Here is a 13,113-nt window from a genome sequence, read left to right on the forward strand (position 1 = left end):
ATCACTGGATTATCCTACGGACACTAAAAACAGGTTGGACAAGTTTGTCAGGAGTAGTTGATGACAGTTCTTGCCAACCCATGGGCAGGAAGACTAGTCTGAAGATCCCTCCATCTATATCTGCTATAATTCCACTGTATTAGAGGAAGATATAACACTCCAGGCTCAAAGCTGATTGTCTTCCTTTGTCTTCCAAGGGAAGACCAAACCCTCAGAACTGACGTGCCCTTCACATACTGCCTTCACCTCGAGAGCTTTGTTCTATGTCCAGACTAAGTAGTGAGTCAGTGAAGAGGTTTACCAGACTTGTAATCTCACTTGCAATGACTGAAGGCTCACCTGCTTTAAATCCACGTCTCTGCCAACTATAAGCCTCAGGACAGCCCGGTTCTCTTTGGGAAGAGACTGTCACTGTTTTCTAATAGACCAAATAACTGCAGGGATGGTCAAAACTTACTACTGCTGAAAGCACGAGCCTGAAGGAGATATTTTGCATAGGACAGTATTAAAACAGCTAATTAATCTTGTTCCAGAAAAATGCCCCTAACCCTAGAGTTGGGCATTAACTCTCCAAATAACAGAAACATATTACATGATCCGCTCAATTCCAGGAGCTGCAATTTCTCCGATGCAGTTTGCTAAAAACCAAAAAATAAGTAACAAGAAGCTCGTCTATCATTCCTCTCACAGAAATCAGACCTCCTCTTGCAAGTGAGCTGTATTCACAACAAAACAATTCACATGTCTGGAGGATCAGTCAGGCCTAAGCTGACTTCCTGAAAGGATGACAAGTAAAGCAGCATGCGAGTAAAATAGCTGCTGATGAGGCGTGTATGCAAACCCATGATTAGGAGAAAATAAGGGTATCATATGCAGCTGGAGGCAGGAGTGACCACGGTACTGCCAGCTCCCATCACTGTCACAGAGGTGATTGCCTTTGGCAGTGGTGAAAGGGCTAACACCTCCCAGGATTTCAGGGTTATGACACCATATTTATAAATATTCCTGTCTCCAAAAAGGCCATTATTTCCCATGACTGCCAATAATGCTGCTCAACAGTACAGAAGATGAGGTCGAGCACTTGCAAATTGAGAGCAAGAGTTTCTACTATCAACTTGGAACTCATCAGCTTAAAGTGACAGATGCGCTGGTATGTAACCTTCAAAATAGAGCTAAAAAAAGCAAATATTTTAGCGAGCTTGGAAAAGTATTACAAGTAGGAATAGGAAAGTGCCAATATCTAAGGCTCTGAGGAGACCTCATTTAGAAAACAGTGTATGATTGTGATTACCAGCTTGAAATTCATCTTAGCAGAACACAGAAGCTGTGCAAAGAAGGACCAGCAACACAGCGAAGGAGAGAGGAAGTCTGGGTAACAAAAGAACACGAATTAAAAATTGGCACTGTTAACACAGCAAAACTCCGTGCTAAGAATGCCTGGATATAGTTCACTGAGTGGGAGAAGAGCTGTGGAAGCAAAAGGACAACACAAATAGATCAAACGGACAAACCATCCATGAGCAAGTTTAGGCTAGAAACCAGAAGCAACTCGTTAAGCCTCAGAGGTGCAATATGAAAATAACGCAGGTGAAGCATCTATGAAGTCTTGAAATAAAAGCAAGACTGACTTACGAAGGAGTCAAGAAGAGTATCTGAAGCCTGGAATAAGAAGAACTAGACTGTGGCTTTATCTATGATGACTTTTTACAACTGTGCTTAAATTCAGGCCCATGTTTGCAGAACTAACCAGGGAAGCCAATCCTGCTGCTCTGCCTGCCAGTGTATGAAGCCCTTTCCCTCTGTGCCTGACCACCCTGGATGGAGACCTGGTCGGTTTGTTCTGGACTAAAGCAGCGTGAAAGCCAACAGATAAAATAATATTGAAAATTAATGAGTCTGAGACTGAATGAGTGTGTTAGCCGCGTTCTGCTGTCACGTTATGTCCATGGAGATTAATTCAGACCTATCAGCGAGGTGCATAGTTGCATGGAAAAGCTGTTTAGCCATTCAGGTGAATCATGTGGAATGTTTCCCAACCGAGATCTGCCTTTTACTTCAGACAAACAAGCTCTTTGAAGAGATCAACTCATTGGAGCTCACACTGACAGGCTGGACAAAATCCAATGCAAAGACTATAAACCAAGAACTTTCCAGGTTCTTTAGAGGGGCCAGTCAGAGCAACACTCAGCCAGTTATTTATCGTTCACAGTAATAGAAAGCTGACTATGTATTTTCTGACATTATGTCGCATTGCAGATTCATTTCTAACTTTAAGTACCATGGGCCTCATCTTTCCTTACATGAACTTCCTTCTCCCACTACTACGTGGATCTTTGGAAGGTTTGCATTTTGTTTGATTTAAATAATAAAGCAGCATTTAAGAGAGTTCTCTCTCCAGATTTATGACAAAGCTGCCAAACCAGCCACCACTCTAAACTGCATTTCAGATCATATTCAGATTTGCATACAACCCTCCAAGCAGGATCTCCTTTCCAACTGCCAAAATTTGGCATCGGAATTTGGCAACACCCCAAAATAGCACAGGATGTATGTGACATGCAAGTAGAAAGCAAACAGATATTATGACAGAATGAAATGAACACCTGCTGACAGACCAGATACATTCATGGCTGTTAATCCTGGCAATCTGACGGACCTACAACATGCCTTCTCCCAACAACATTATCAGAGCTATTGTGCTTCTTTTAAAGCATTTCACTGACCTGCTCCTGTTGGCAGAGCTGGTGCTTGGCTGGGATCTGGAGAAGGACACATGATTCCTGACTCTGTCAGAACTGCTGGGCTTTCATAATCTTCAAAGTAACATGAGTAGAATTCTTCCTCACGCAGAGAAGGTAAATCCGAGATAGCCAGAAATACCTACCAATTCAATAATATCCAGTAAATAATTTGCCCTCTAACACATTCTTCTTTATTTCATCTAATTCTCTGGTTCTATTTTTTCAAAGAGCCCCAAAAAGTAGTTATCTACACATACATCTATTTTCTTATAAGCCCTCCTAAAACTAACTATTCCATTCAGAATTTTCTGCCATTCCCAAACTGAACTTGGTATCCACCAAGCATGTGGCAACTTCCCCCTTTGCTCAAGTCTCTAGCAAAAGTCAGGTTTCTTGCCACCTCCTGACATAATGACAGACTTCAAAACACTGCAGCACCTTCTTCCCTTTTCTCCCAGCTCTCAGATGCCAGACTGAAGCCATAATTTTGGGTACCTCCTTCCAGATCTTCCTGACAGCAAGTGTCAGAAACACTGTGAAAACACATACGTGGGGAACTTATAGATACTAAAGCAAGGAGGGACTCCACAGGAGCAGCCATCAAATACTCCAGAATACCCAGTAAGTCTTAGCAGGCAAGGACATTTAGTTTTATGGGGGAAAAAAACCAATTAAATTATCTTCTGGTACAGCCAAAGTCTCTTATGTGAGGCAGACAACACAGGCTTGAAGGCTGAAGCAACAGCAAGACTTGCAACTCCTCTGAGTTCGCAGAGGACTTTCTACACTTCTTGAGCATCATCAGAGGATCATCACCACTCACATTTCTCTTTTCCTCTCTGCTGATATTGGCTGGAGCCAGTGACTGGACGGACAGACACTGCTGGGTAGAGTTAAAGCTCCAGAGCCACTGCTCACTCAACCTGGACCGCAAGCACTCGGAGCGGCGGCTGCACCTGCAGGGAAACAGCAAGAAGCCCCGTGAGAGATCTGTGCAGCCACAGCAGGACGCGTTCGGCTTCCAAGCCAACACTGGCTGGCCGAAGCCTTGCTAGAGCCATGGGGAAGCTGCTATGCAAACCACAAAAGTCCCAGCCTCCCATCACCTTCAATAAGAGGATGAATTGTTGCCAATATACAGATGAGTAGGCGCTTTTTGATTCAAGTCTCATAAACTATTTTATATGGCATTCTGCACAGAGACAGAGCCAGCAAGCAGACAGACACACTGGAATAAACGACATCACATTACACGACATCAGTAGGGGAGCAAGAAGTGTAAAATAGTGCTAGCAGAGAGCGACACCAGAAGAAGAGAGAATTTCTCTATGTTCGTCACAAGGCAGTTTGAGCTGCAGTCAGTCTAAAACCAGGATGAAATCCACGGGCTGGGAGCATCACGAGTGATGACCAAAGACCCAAAAAGCAATGGGAAAATACCCCTGTGTGCAACTGCTGCTGGTGCTTTAGGGAGGCAGAGCGTGGAACGGTACATTAGAGAGAATATCCTATAAAGGAACTAAAAATAAATTAAATCCAGACATACACAGACATAAGGAAGAGAGTAAGTGGGGATAATCCCTAAGCACTATCCCTCCAAAATCCTTGCAGGTGAACAGGGATCTGTCTTACCGTCCCCGAAGGACACACCAGCCACAGTAGGGATCCTTCAGTGCCAGACAGGATTCACAGTCCGAGTACAGGGAACATTCCAGTATGGGAACCTTTGCCACCTGCCACAGGAAGAAACCAGTGAAAACACAGCACGCGACACAGGCCCCAGGTCTAAGGCTTCTCCTTCAAGTTTCCAGAGCCCATCAGAATGGCCATTTCACGTACTGGCAAAGGACATCTAACCATCCAGCTGTACAGAGGCACCGAGGCGAGCAAAGTGTATTGCTATTAATGGGTTATCTGTGACACTTTTTGCAAGGAGGAGACTTTACATAGTGACAAAACTGTATTTTAACAAAATGGATCAAGGAATAGCAGACGGAATACCATTCACTTTTTTGCTTGTCTGGACTCTGTCATGGGAGATCATCTCTCTTGACATGCAGGGGACTGAAGCTGGACATGGTATCTCCAGCTGAGGTCTCTGAACATCTGCCCTATTGCCCAGCTCTGTCTGGCAGAGCCATCATTTTGACTGCGAGTAGAACAAGAAGCTTTGATCAATGTGGAACAAAAAGCTTCTGCCATTTGGGGTTAAGTTTTACTTGCAAAACTCTTCTGCTTTAACTTACCATCCTTGCTGACTTCAGCCTCTTGCCCTCTCTTTCATCTGCTAATACACTGTCAGTTACTTTAAAACACCAACTTCTAATCCCTGACCTATTACTTTTGCTAAGTATGTGAAGTAATTTGGATTTTTTTTAATTGACAGAACAATTAATGTTAAGGATATATTTCAGATTTCCCTAATCTTCTTCCACTCACAGATTTCAACTCCTCCTTTGAAGTGTGACAAAATTTCTGAGGATCTCAGTGCACAGGGGGGGTGAAGGGAAGCAGAGGTTTTGCAGCATTTGTTGTTTGTTCTTTCCTTCAGAGTAACTCAATGGCTGCTTTTCCTTTGCGAGGAGGATCCTTTTCTTTCCAGCTCAAGGAGCTGATTTGAGTGGTGTTGCACAAATCCTCTCAAATCAAGTATCCATAGCTGGATTTTCTACTCAGCAGACACCAATATCCCAAGAGCCTGAGGCATCATGATGCCTCTTCTCCAGCTGTAACTGGGCACAAACACAATTACAGAAAGCAGAAGAGGGAAAGGTGTCTCACATGGTTCCTTATACAGCTTGATTTCATCTGCAAGACTGTTATTATATACCTGGTCAGAGTGCACTTCTGCTATCTGAAGATGCTTCCCACACATATTTGCTTTTTTAGATTACATGCCTACAGGAGAACAGCTTAATCTTTTAACTGATTAAAACCAGGAGACGTGCCACAGTTTCGGTTACACAAAACCTCCCATTTTCTCTTTAGTCTTTTGCAAAACCAAGACAGGTCACATCACCTGCAAACCCAGAAGGCTCCTTCTGCTCAGATGGAGATGCAAACTGTTGTCCAAACAGTTCCTGCCCAACACAGAGGAACTCAGGAATTTGCAGTCCCTTGACTCCATGCCAGTAGAGCAGCATTTTACAGCCTGCAGTTCACATTCCTCCATCACTGCTGATGCAGACTGACTTATGGAAATGCACATGGCAAAAAGGCCACAGTTTAGGGCAACAAGGCTTCGCCCAGCTTGTGCCAAAGGCCAGTCCCCATCCCTGTAAGCCAGGCTGGCGTCAGCTGCTGCCCAGCACAGGCTCAGCTGCACACACACAGTTTCTCTGTCTCCTCCCATTCCCATCAGTAGTTTGGACCTCAAATGCTTTCAGTTCTTGTGTGGAAGGGATTTTATTGCTCTTACCATTGACTGGGTCATGACAAAGAGGTGCTCCTGCGTCTGGTCAAACAGCAGGTCTCCACTCACCATGCTGTTTAACTGGATAGGTAAAGAAGCGTATACATGCGCATCTCCCATTGCTCCCAGGTACACCTGCAAGAGAGTCACAGTTGTACGCGGAGAAAATATCACAGCAGGAGTTGGGGGCACCCATCCTACATCAGGAACGAGTTGGAACCAGGGCTGTGTGCCAGGATTTCAACGTCTCACCAAAATCTCAACGCGGTGACTTCAGCCACATGAAGCGTGTGCCTGGCAATACCCGCAATATCCATGCAGGACACACCAGCCCTGACCCTGGCTTAGTGCAGGTGACCACTGTTTGGGGCATTCAGATTCTCAACACTGTTGAGAATACAGTGTGAGAAGAGACCAGCTGACAGTAATGATCTTTAGAAGGAACTTAATTTCCCCAGGGACAAGAGAAATTGCCTTTTTTCCCCCTTCCACCTGAGCACCCCCAATTAGTTTATCCTCTTTGCGTCCTGTCACATCCAGGTCATACCTTGTGCAGTCTCCCTCTGCTGTCTCCCAGAAAAGCAATGGTGTGCCCATCTTCCACGTGCACGGCCACAGCTGTCAGCCGGGCCTCTGTTTTCTCCAGGAGGGGGGTGGCTTCCAAGGGCACCCGGCTGGCCATGGGGCTGGGAGTGTGGTCAGAGCCACAGGGGTATGCGTACAGGGTGTCCTTTTTGGGGGAGCAGAAAGAATAGGGAAATCAGAACAACAACAAAAGGATACAAGGAACATTAGTACCTTTACCACTTCCAGCCATTGCTTCCGCCCAAATTTCATAAATGGGTGCCCCAGTTCAAATTCAGCTTTAAAGCCCTCAAAGCTTTTTGACTGAGAGTAACAAACCAGCTTCTAATAATCAGTTCAGGTATGTTGGCGCTTTGTGCCCTCACACGATCCTGCAGACATTTCAGCAAGTCCATTCAGCATCACTAATGAAACGCATCGAAACCCTACTAAACTCTTAAGTTCTCCAAAACACATTACTGGCTACACGCTGCCATGATACAGCTTTGCAGATGATTAATTGTATTTTTCAGAATAAAATGAAGAGATGAGTATTCCTGCTTCCATTGCAAACCCACTTTGTCACAAGCATCAACTCCAACAATTACCATGGTTTTGTTATATCACCTACAAATTGTAAGCCTGAAGTAGAACCCCAAAGCAGCAGGACATAGATAAAGCCAGGGTGGAGCACAGCCTGCTCCAAAGAGCTGAATAACTGCACACAGAAATCATGGAGCACACACAACCAGAGACCCACAAACGGTCAAAACAAGAGTCAGCTCTGCACATGGCTTCAATTCTTCTGAATGTTGTGAAATTTCTGAAAATTAACTCCACGGAGCTGTGCAAAACCACTCATCCTTCTGTTCCACTCAGATCCCTTCCAGTTCCACCAAACCTCCACTTAGTGAATTCTAAATGAAAGAGAATGAAAGCTGCCAACTCATTGACTATTTCTATGTGTAGACAGAAGATATTCCATTATGATTCATCTTTTTCCTAAGTAACAAACCCAGTTGTGTCCAGGATAGTTCCTCTGTTGCTTTATCTTTCTCAACACCTTGTTCTGTGCCCACTTTAATTTTACAGTATCCTTTTGGAGACCGAATGCAGGATTGTTCATCAAACATTACTATTAAAAACATCATTTTTAATCGATGAGTGGCTTGTCTTCAAACAATGGCTTGTGCAAACTAATGATTTTCATCATGGAATCCCTTATGGATAACATTTGCTCCCTCCTTTCCAATACTCTTAGGAGGCTGCGTGTGGAGCAGCAGCAGGAACTGAGCAGCCTGTGCTGACTCCAGCTCCCCCTCTTGCCTCGGGCAACGTGGTTGAATTTACACTCCTTGTGAGCAGGGTTACGTATTCCTTCTGTCTGATGTCCGTATTCCTTCTGTCTGATGTCCAGGGCTTTGCACTTGGCAGCGCTGAGCTGTGCGGTACCACCCGGCACCAGGCGACGGAGCCGCCCGCGCCGGGGTCGGCGATAACGGCACAGCGTGGCATTCTTGAGGCATCTGCTCAGCATCCCTCCCCAAACACATGGAAAATCTGACTCTTTTCCCTCCCTTCTTCTCCCATTTCTCAGTTATTTTTAAATTTATTTTTATACTTAAAAGTGTGTATATATAGATATATGTATGTGTATATATATATGTATGTATATATATATATATATGTATGTGTATATATATATATATATATAAATTTAATACTTTGTTGGTTCTTGGAGAAACTAAAAGTGAAGAAACTAAAAGTGGAGAAATTAAAGCGATCAGGAGCTTTTGACAAAGTCTGTGGAAATCCCACAGTAAAATATATTTAACCTGCTGACCTCTATTGACTTCTCCAATGTATTGCTATCTTCACGGGGACCAAGGCTTGACACGGTGGTTCCACATGGGAAAACCTGCCAGTTAGACTGGCACTGCTTTCATTCCGATGCTTTATTTTTCCCTTCAAGTACTATTAATAATTCAACTGATTTTCTGCATACTGGATGTAACGCTCTGACTTAAAGCCTCAGAAGAGGTTACAACTTCTAACGATTGTTAGTTTTCACCATACTCTAAGCTGTCATTCACTTTTAGTGACAAATACCTTTTTCTTATTAGCTCTGTCGCTCAATTCTTAAACTTCTTTCAACCACCTCCTTGTAACTAAAGGTTTCTATTTCTCTGGTTGTCTAGTTCCTATAAGATTTATCAGGAAGAGGGCCACAGCTAAATTCCCATATCCAAAAGCATCAAATATTCATTTTGAATGGGATTCTACTTAACTTTCGCAACCCTTGTATCAATTCAGACAAATTCTAGAGCCTTACAACCTCACTAGTGAGGCTGATTTTTCAAAGTTTGCTTAAAAAAAAATGCATGCAAGTCAGAAACAGTTGTGCCCCAGTTGTGCTCAGCACCACTGCTGCCTATGTGTAATGCCAAAGGGCAAGTCATTTCACACATGACATTTATCCACCGTCAACCGACGTGAGCTGTGCGAGCTCCCCCAGCACCGGCACAGCCTCCCCGCAGCCTCCGGAGCTGAAACTGGGTCCCTTCTACAGGATTAAGACCATGATAATTGTATAAAGCGCTTATATAAATTTACATAGAAGCTGTCTGAATCGTTTTCAGTGAATAACATCTTGGCGATGCAGCAGAAAATACACTTCAAGGATCATCCAGTGTCCTACTGTGATGCAAGTTAGGATGAAGCTCCTGCCGTGAATTTTGCAACAACAGGACAAATCTGTGTCTATGTAAGAAGACGACCGAAAGCTCCGTGCAAAAGGACAAGTTACACACCTTGAGAACTACACCCACAGAAGATATGCAGCCTTGCCAAGCCTTGCAGAAACACATTTCACACTTCCAATTATCAACTGTCTAACAGCATCTATGCAGCCTCCCGTGTCTCAAGGCTAATAGATCTCCAGCTAACTGAACAAACATATTCTGAAATTCTTATAAAAACAAGCTTTTTGTTTTCTTTCCAGTTGAAGAGCTTGTCTTGAACTGTAAAACTCAGTCTGAGCCTTTCCTGATGGAGTGAAAATTGGAGGCAGCGCTAAGTAGGGAAAAGGGCATATACCTTCTGGTTTGGAAGCAGAAAAACGTGAAATTAATTAGTGTTATCCTTACATGCAGCACAAGCTGCTACCATTGAAACCAAGTTAAAACTGTTTCTGCATAAAATGTCCATTGACAGCCACTTCCACGCGGCGCTGAATGGAGCGGGCTGGAGCTGGCACGGACCCCTACGTGCTGTTAGATACAATCTTAATGACAACCGCTACCACGTACCGAATGGTGACGGATAAACTTTGTCAGGACATTTACATATCATTGGACACACTTGTTAATAAGATGCAGTACTTAGTCGGCTCACTAGTGCCAAACGGTGCAGTTGGGACCCCGGGATCACGTACCATGGATCACACTGCAGAAACTGGGCTCTTTTCCCACCCTGCGCACCCACTTCTCCACCAGATCAAACAGTACAGGGGGACTCGACGTAATTTTAAATGAAGGATTCTGAGATTTAATTCCCTCAAGCCTAAAAATCACCTGTGACAATCCCTTCCATGCGGCCCACAAGGGACACAGCTAAGAAATACAAGCAGAACATCAAGCTGGGCAGCCTCTTGCTTCCCAACTCTTATGTACCCTTCCTGACCTCACATTCGTCCTGCTCCAAATCTGCTCTTCACCCTTCCCTCTTCCCACAAGTATTCTACAGTCAACTTTAGCTACTGAAAGGAAAACCATAATTTTAAAACTGGTTTTGGACCACATGCCCAAACCCGGAGACTTCCAAAGCTCTGTGGTAGCTCTTTGTAGCACAAGGCTGGGAAGATGCAATTATCTGGACAGCCTGTTCTGTATGAAGAAGGAGGACACAAGATAACATGCTGTTCTGCTAAGGACTAGCAACGCCCTTGGTGAAAACCACAGAGCCTCCTGCCAGGACACTGCAGCCAGCACCGCCCGGGGAGAACAGTGTCTGTGTCACCGTCCCCCGTATCGCAGCACCAGCCAGCGTGGCTGACACACTGCAAGGATTCAGGGTCACAGCCACTTCAGTTCACATCTTCGTCCTGCAACATCCCATCGTGCCTTTGTCATAGAATTTAAAGGACTGTGAACTCTTACAGCTCTGGAGACAGAGAAGAGCCAGGTCAGGAAGAGTTCTTCCTTGGGCAGAGAATTCTGCAGCACTAACGCAGTCTATAGGAAATTAAGATTTTGCTGACGCTTGCTTTTGCTTCTGCTCTTTTTCGTTCCTGTTGTGAGGTGCACCTCACCATAAGCGACAGGGACACAGCACAGCCCTTAAATTCCCTTCCCATGCATGTACTCCTTTCCTGCAGTGCAGCCCAGGGGATGAAGACACTGATAAAGAACAACCTGAACTGCAGCTTCAGTGCCTGGTATGGCTATGAGACAAACCTCAGGGCCAGGTCACACCAGGTGCCCTCCCCACAGACACACAGTCCTGTCCCTCTGCACAGACATGCGGGGCAGAGAGCTCCAGCAGCAACGACACAGACTGTGCTTAAACAGGACACATCACATCACTGCGGTAGCAAAGAAACAGCCTGAGCCCAAAGGCTTCTAACCCAAAGAGATTTCAACTTCCATCTGTGGGAAACGAGCTGCGTTCAGGAACACAAAGCAACACAAGGACACGATGGAGACTTCACCCTGGTAAAGGTACAAAAGCCACTTACCGCTGGCAGCTGGACACAGTTGGAACTGACATCGTATTCGATATACGCCACTTCTGTCCCGTCTTCTGACTTCCCGTCTCTCATGTAGCAAACGTCCCTAGTCCAGTTGGTCAGGCGATCCACCTCCTCCATTGCGTAGACGCAGAGGGCAGACTCCTCGCTCAGTTTGCTAGAGGAAGCCTGCCAGGCAGAGAAGGATGCGAACAGCACTTCTCCCTCGGTGTCCAGCTGCCCCCGGGCCAGGTCTTGTCCCGGGCGGGTGACATAGGCCGCTTGGAGGAGGCTGTACGTGTTGGTTTTGCTCTGGCAGAGCAGCGGTAACTCCACATATGAATAATAGTGAGAGTCATCTAGGCAGATTCGTGAGATGTAGGTCTTGTACTCACGTGACTGAGATTTGAGATCCCGACGGTAGAATAGGAAATAAACGCTTGAGCGGTAAGTGAAGGATTTAATGAAATGGTGGTTGTACTCCGAGAGCCGGCCCACAGCCAGTTTTGCTGTTTCTTCATAGGAGAAAATGGAGTGAGAGTCTGTTGCTTGAACATCCCCTCCATGGGCCCTGAGATTTCGGGTGGTGATGGGAGGAATCCCTCCTCCAACTCCTCGGCTAGTGTAGCCTCGTCCCACAAACAGCAAGGGGACCTCATCCTTCGAGTAGGCAATGAGTCCCACAGTGGTGATGTTGGGATCGTTGGCAGCAACATACTGAGTGTCACCAGGGCTCTCCGGTCGGAAGAGGACGTGGTCGATGGATGTGAGGCTTCTCTTCTCGCAGATTCCCTGGTGCACGCTGCCACAGACAATGAGCTCCTTCTGCACGGCGTTCACCAGCAGCAGCTTGTTGTGATTGTCGGTGTGGTGTGCCTGAGGGCACTCCAGCTTGGAGACCGGGGGGAGGCAATCCTTACTGTCCAGAACTGGCCCAGTCTGAACCACGTTCTCCATCAGCAGGTCAGATGTCAGCTGGAAGAGAAAGTTGGTGGCCCCCAAGTAAATGGTCCCGGATTCCAAGTCCATAGAGAGGTGGAGGAATCTCGTGGCGTTGCGCGAGAACGTGACGTACTGCAGTCCCCGTGGAATTGCTGCTCCCAAGAAACAGAGAACAGGAAGGAGGAACGTTCCCAGAGGCATGGTAAACACTCTGCAAGAGAGGAAAGGCTGTTATAACTTCTTGGAAACCTGGAGTGAAGATTAACACCCCAAATCCCTCCATATCACTCTTATTATGAGAAGTGGGCAAAGAGAGCGAAACACAAAGAGCCAACACAGGACATTTGCAAAATCACCAACAGAAAGAAGCCTGCAGGAGTATCAGAGACTCTACTCAATCACCTCCACACCAAGACAACAGGCACAGCATTTTCAGGAGAAAATGCAATACTGCAGGTCATGTTCTTGGGGGCTTTCCCAGAGGCTGCTGGGTGGTACTGGGGAAAGCTGCTCTTTGCAAGCCTGGGACTTGTACTAAACTTGCCGAATAAACAGACCAAAGCACAGATTCATCAATCCAGAGACATAACTTAAGGAGAAAAGTCCTATGCATATTGTGACAGAAGGTGCTTCAAGCATTGAAGCTGATAGTTATTCTTATAACACAAGAAAAAGCCGTGTTTAACCCAGCTCCTGCACAACTCTTCCCTATGATGCTCCACTGGGAA

At 45.6% G+C, this 13,113-nt stretch overlaps 1 protein-coding gene across 5 annotated transcripts in view; it reads right to left on the reverse strand.

The window, feature by feature from the left end:
• The window catches only part of PLXNB1 (plexin B1), an 81,343-nt gene that overhangs the window by 28,788 nt on the left and 39,442 nt on the right, over window positions 1–13,113 (reverse strand). For all 5 annotated transcript variants that reach the window (XM_065074616.1, XM_065074613.1, XM_065074615.1 and 2 more), the window contains 6 exons: window positions 11,453–12,596; window positions 6,701–6,883; window positions 6,160–6,288; window positions 4,374–4,474; window positions 3,565–3,697; window positions 2,724–2,880 (listed from right to left, as the gene is read on the reverse strand). In XM_065074616.1, coding sequence (XP_064930688.1) covers window positions 2,724–2,880; window positions 3,565–3,697; window positions 4,374–4,474; window positions 6,160–6,288; window positions 6,701–6,883; window positions 11,453–12,586 — 1,837 coding nt within the window. In that variant the 5' untranslated portion in view covers window positions 12,587–12,596. The remainder of the gene's footprint in view (window positions 1–2,723; window positions 2,881–3,564; window positions 3,698–4,373; window positions 4,475–6,159; window positions 6,289–6,700; window positions 6,884–11,452; window positions 12,597–13,113) is intronic.

The sequence above is a fragment of the Columba livia genome, chromosome 10 (genome assembly GCF_036013475.1).
Source record: "Columba livia isolate bColLiv1 breed racing homer chromosome 10, bColLiv1.pat.W.v2, whole genome shotgun sequence".
Classification (NCBI taxonomy): Eukaryota; Metazoa; Chordata; class Aves; order Columbiformes; family Columbidae; genus Columba; species Columba livia.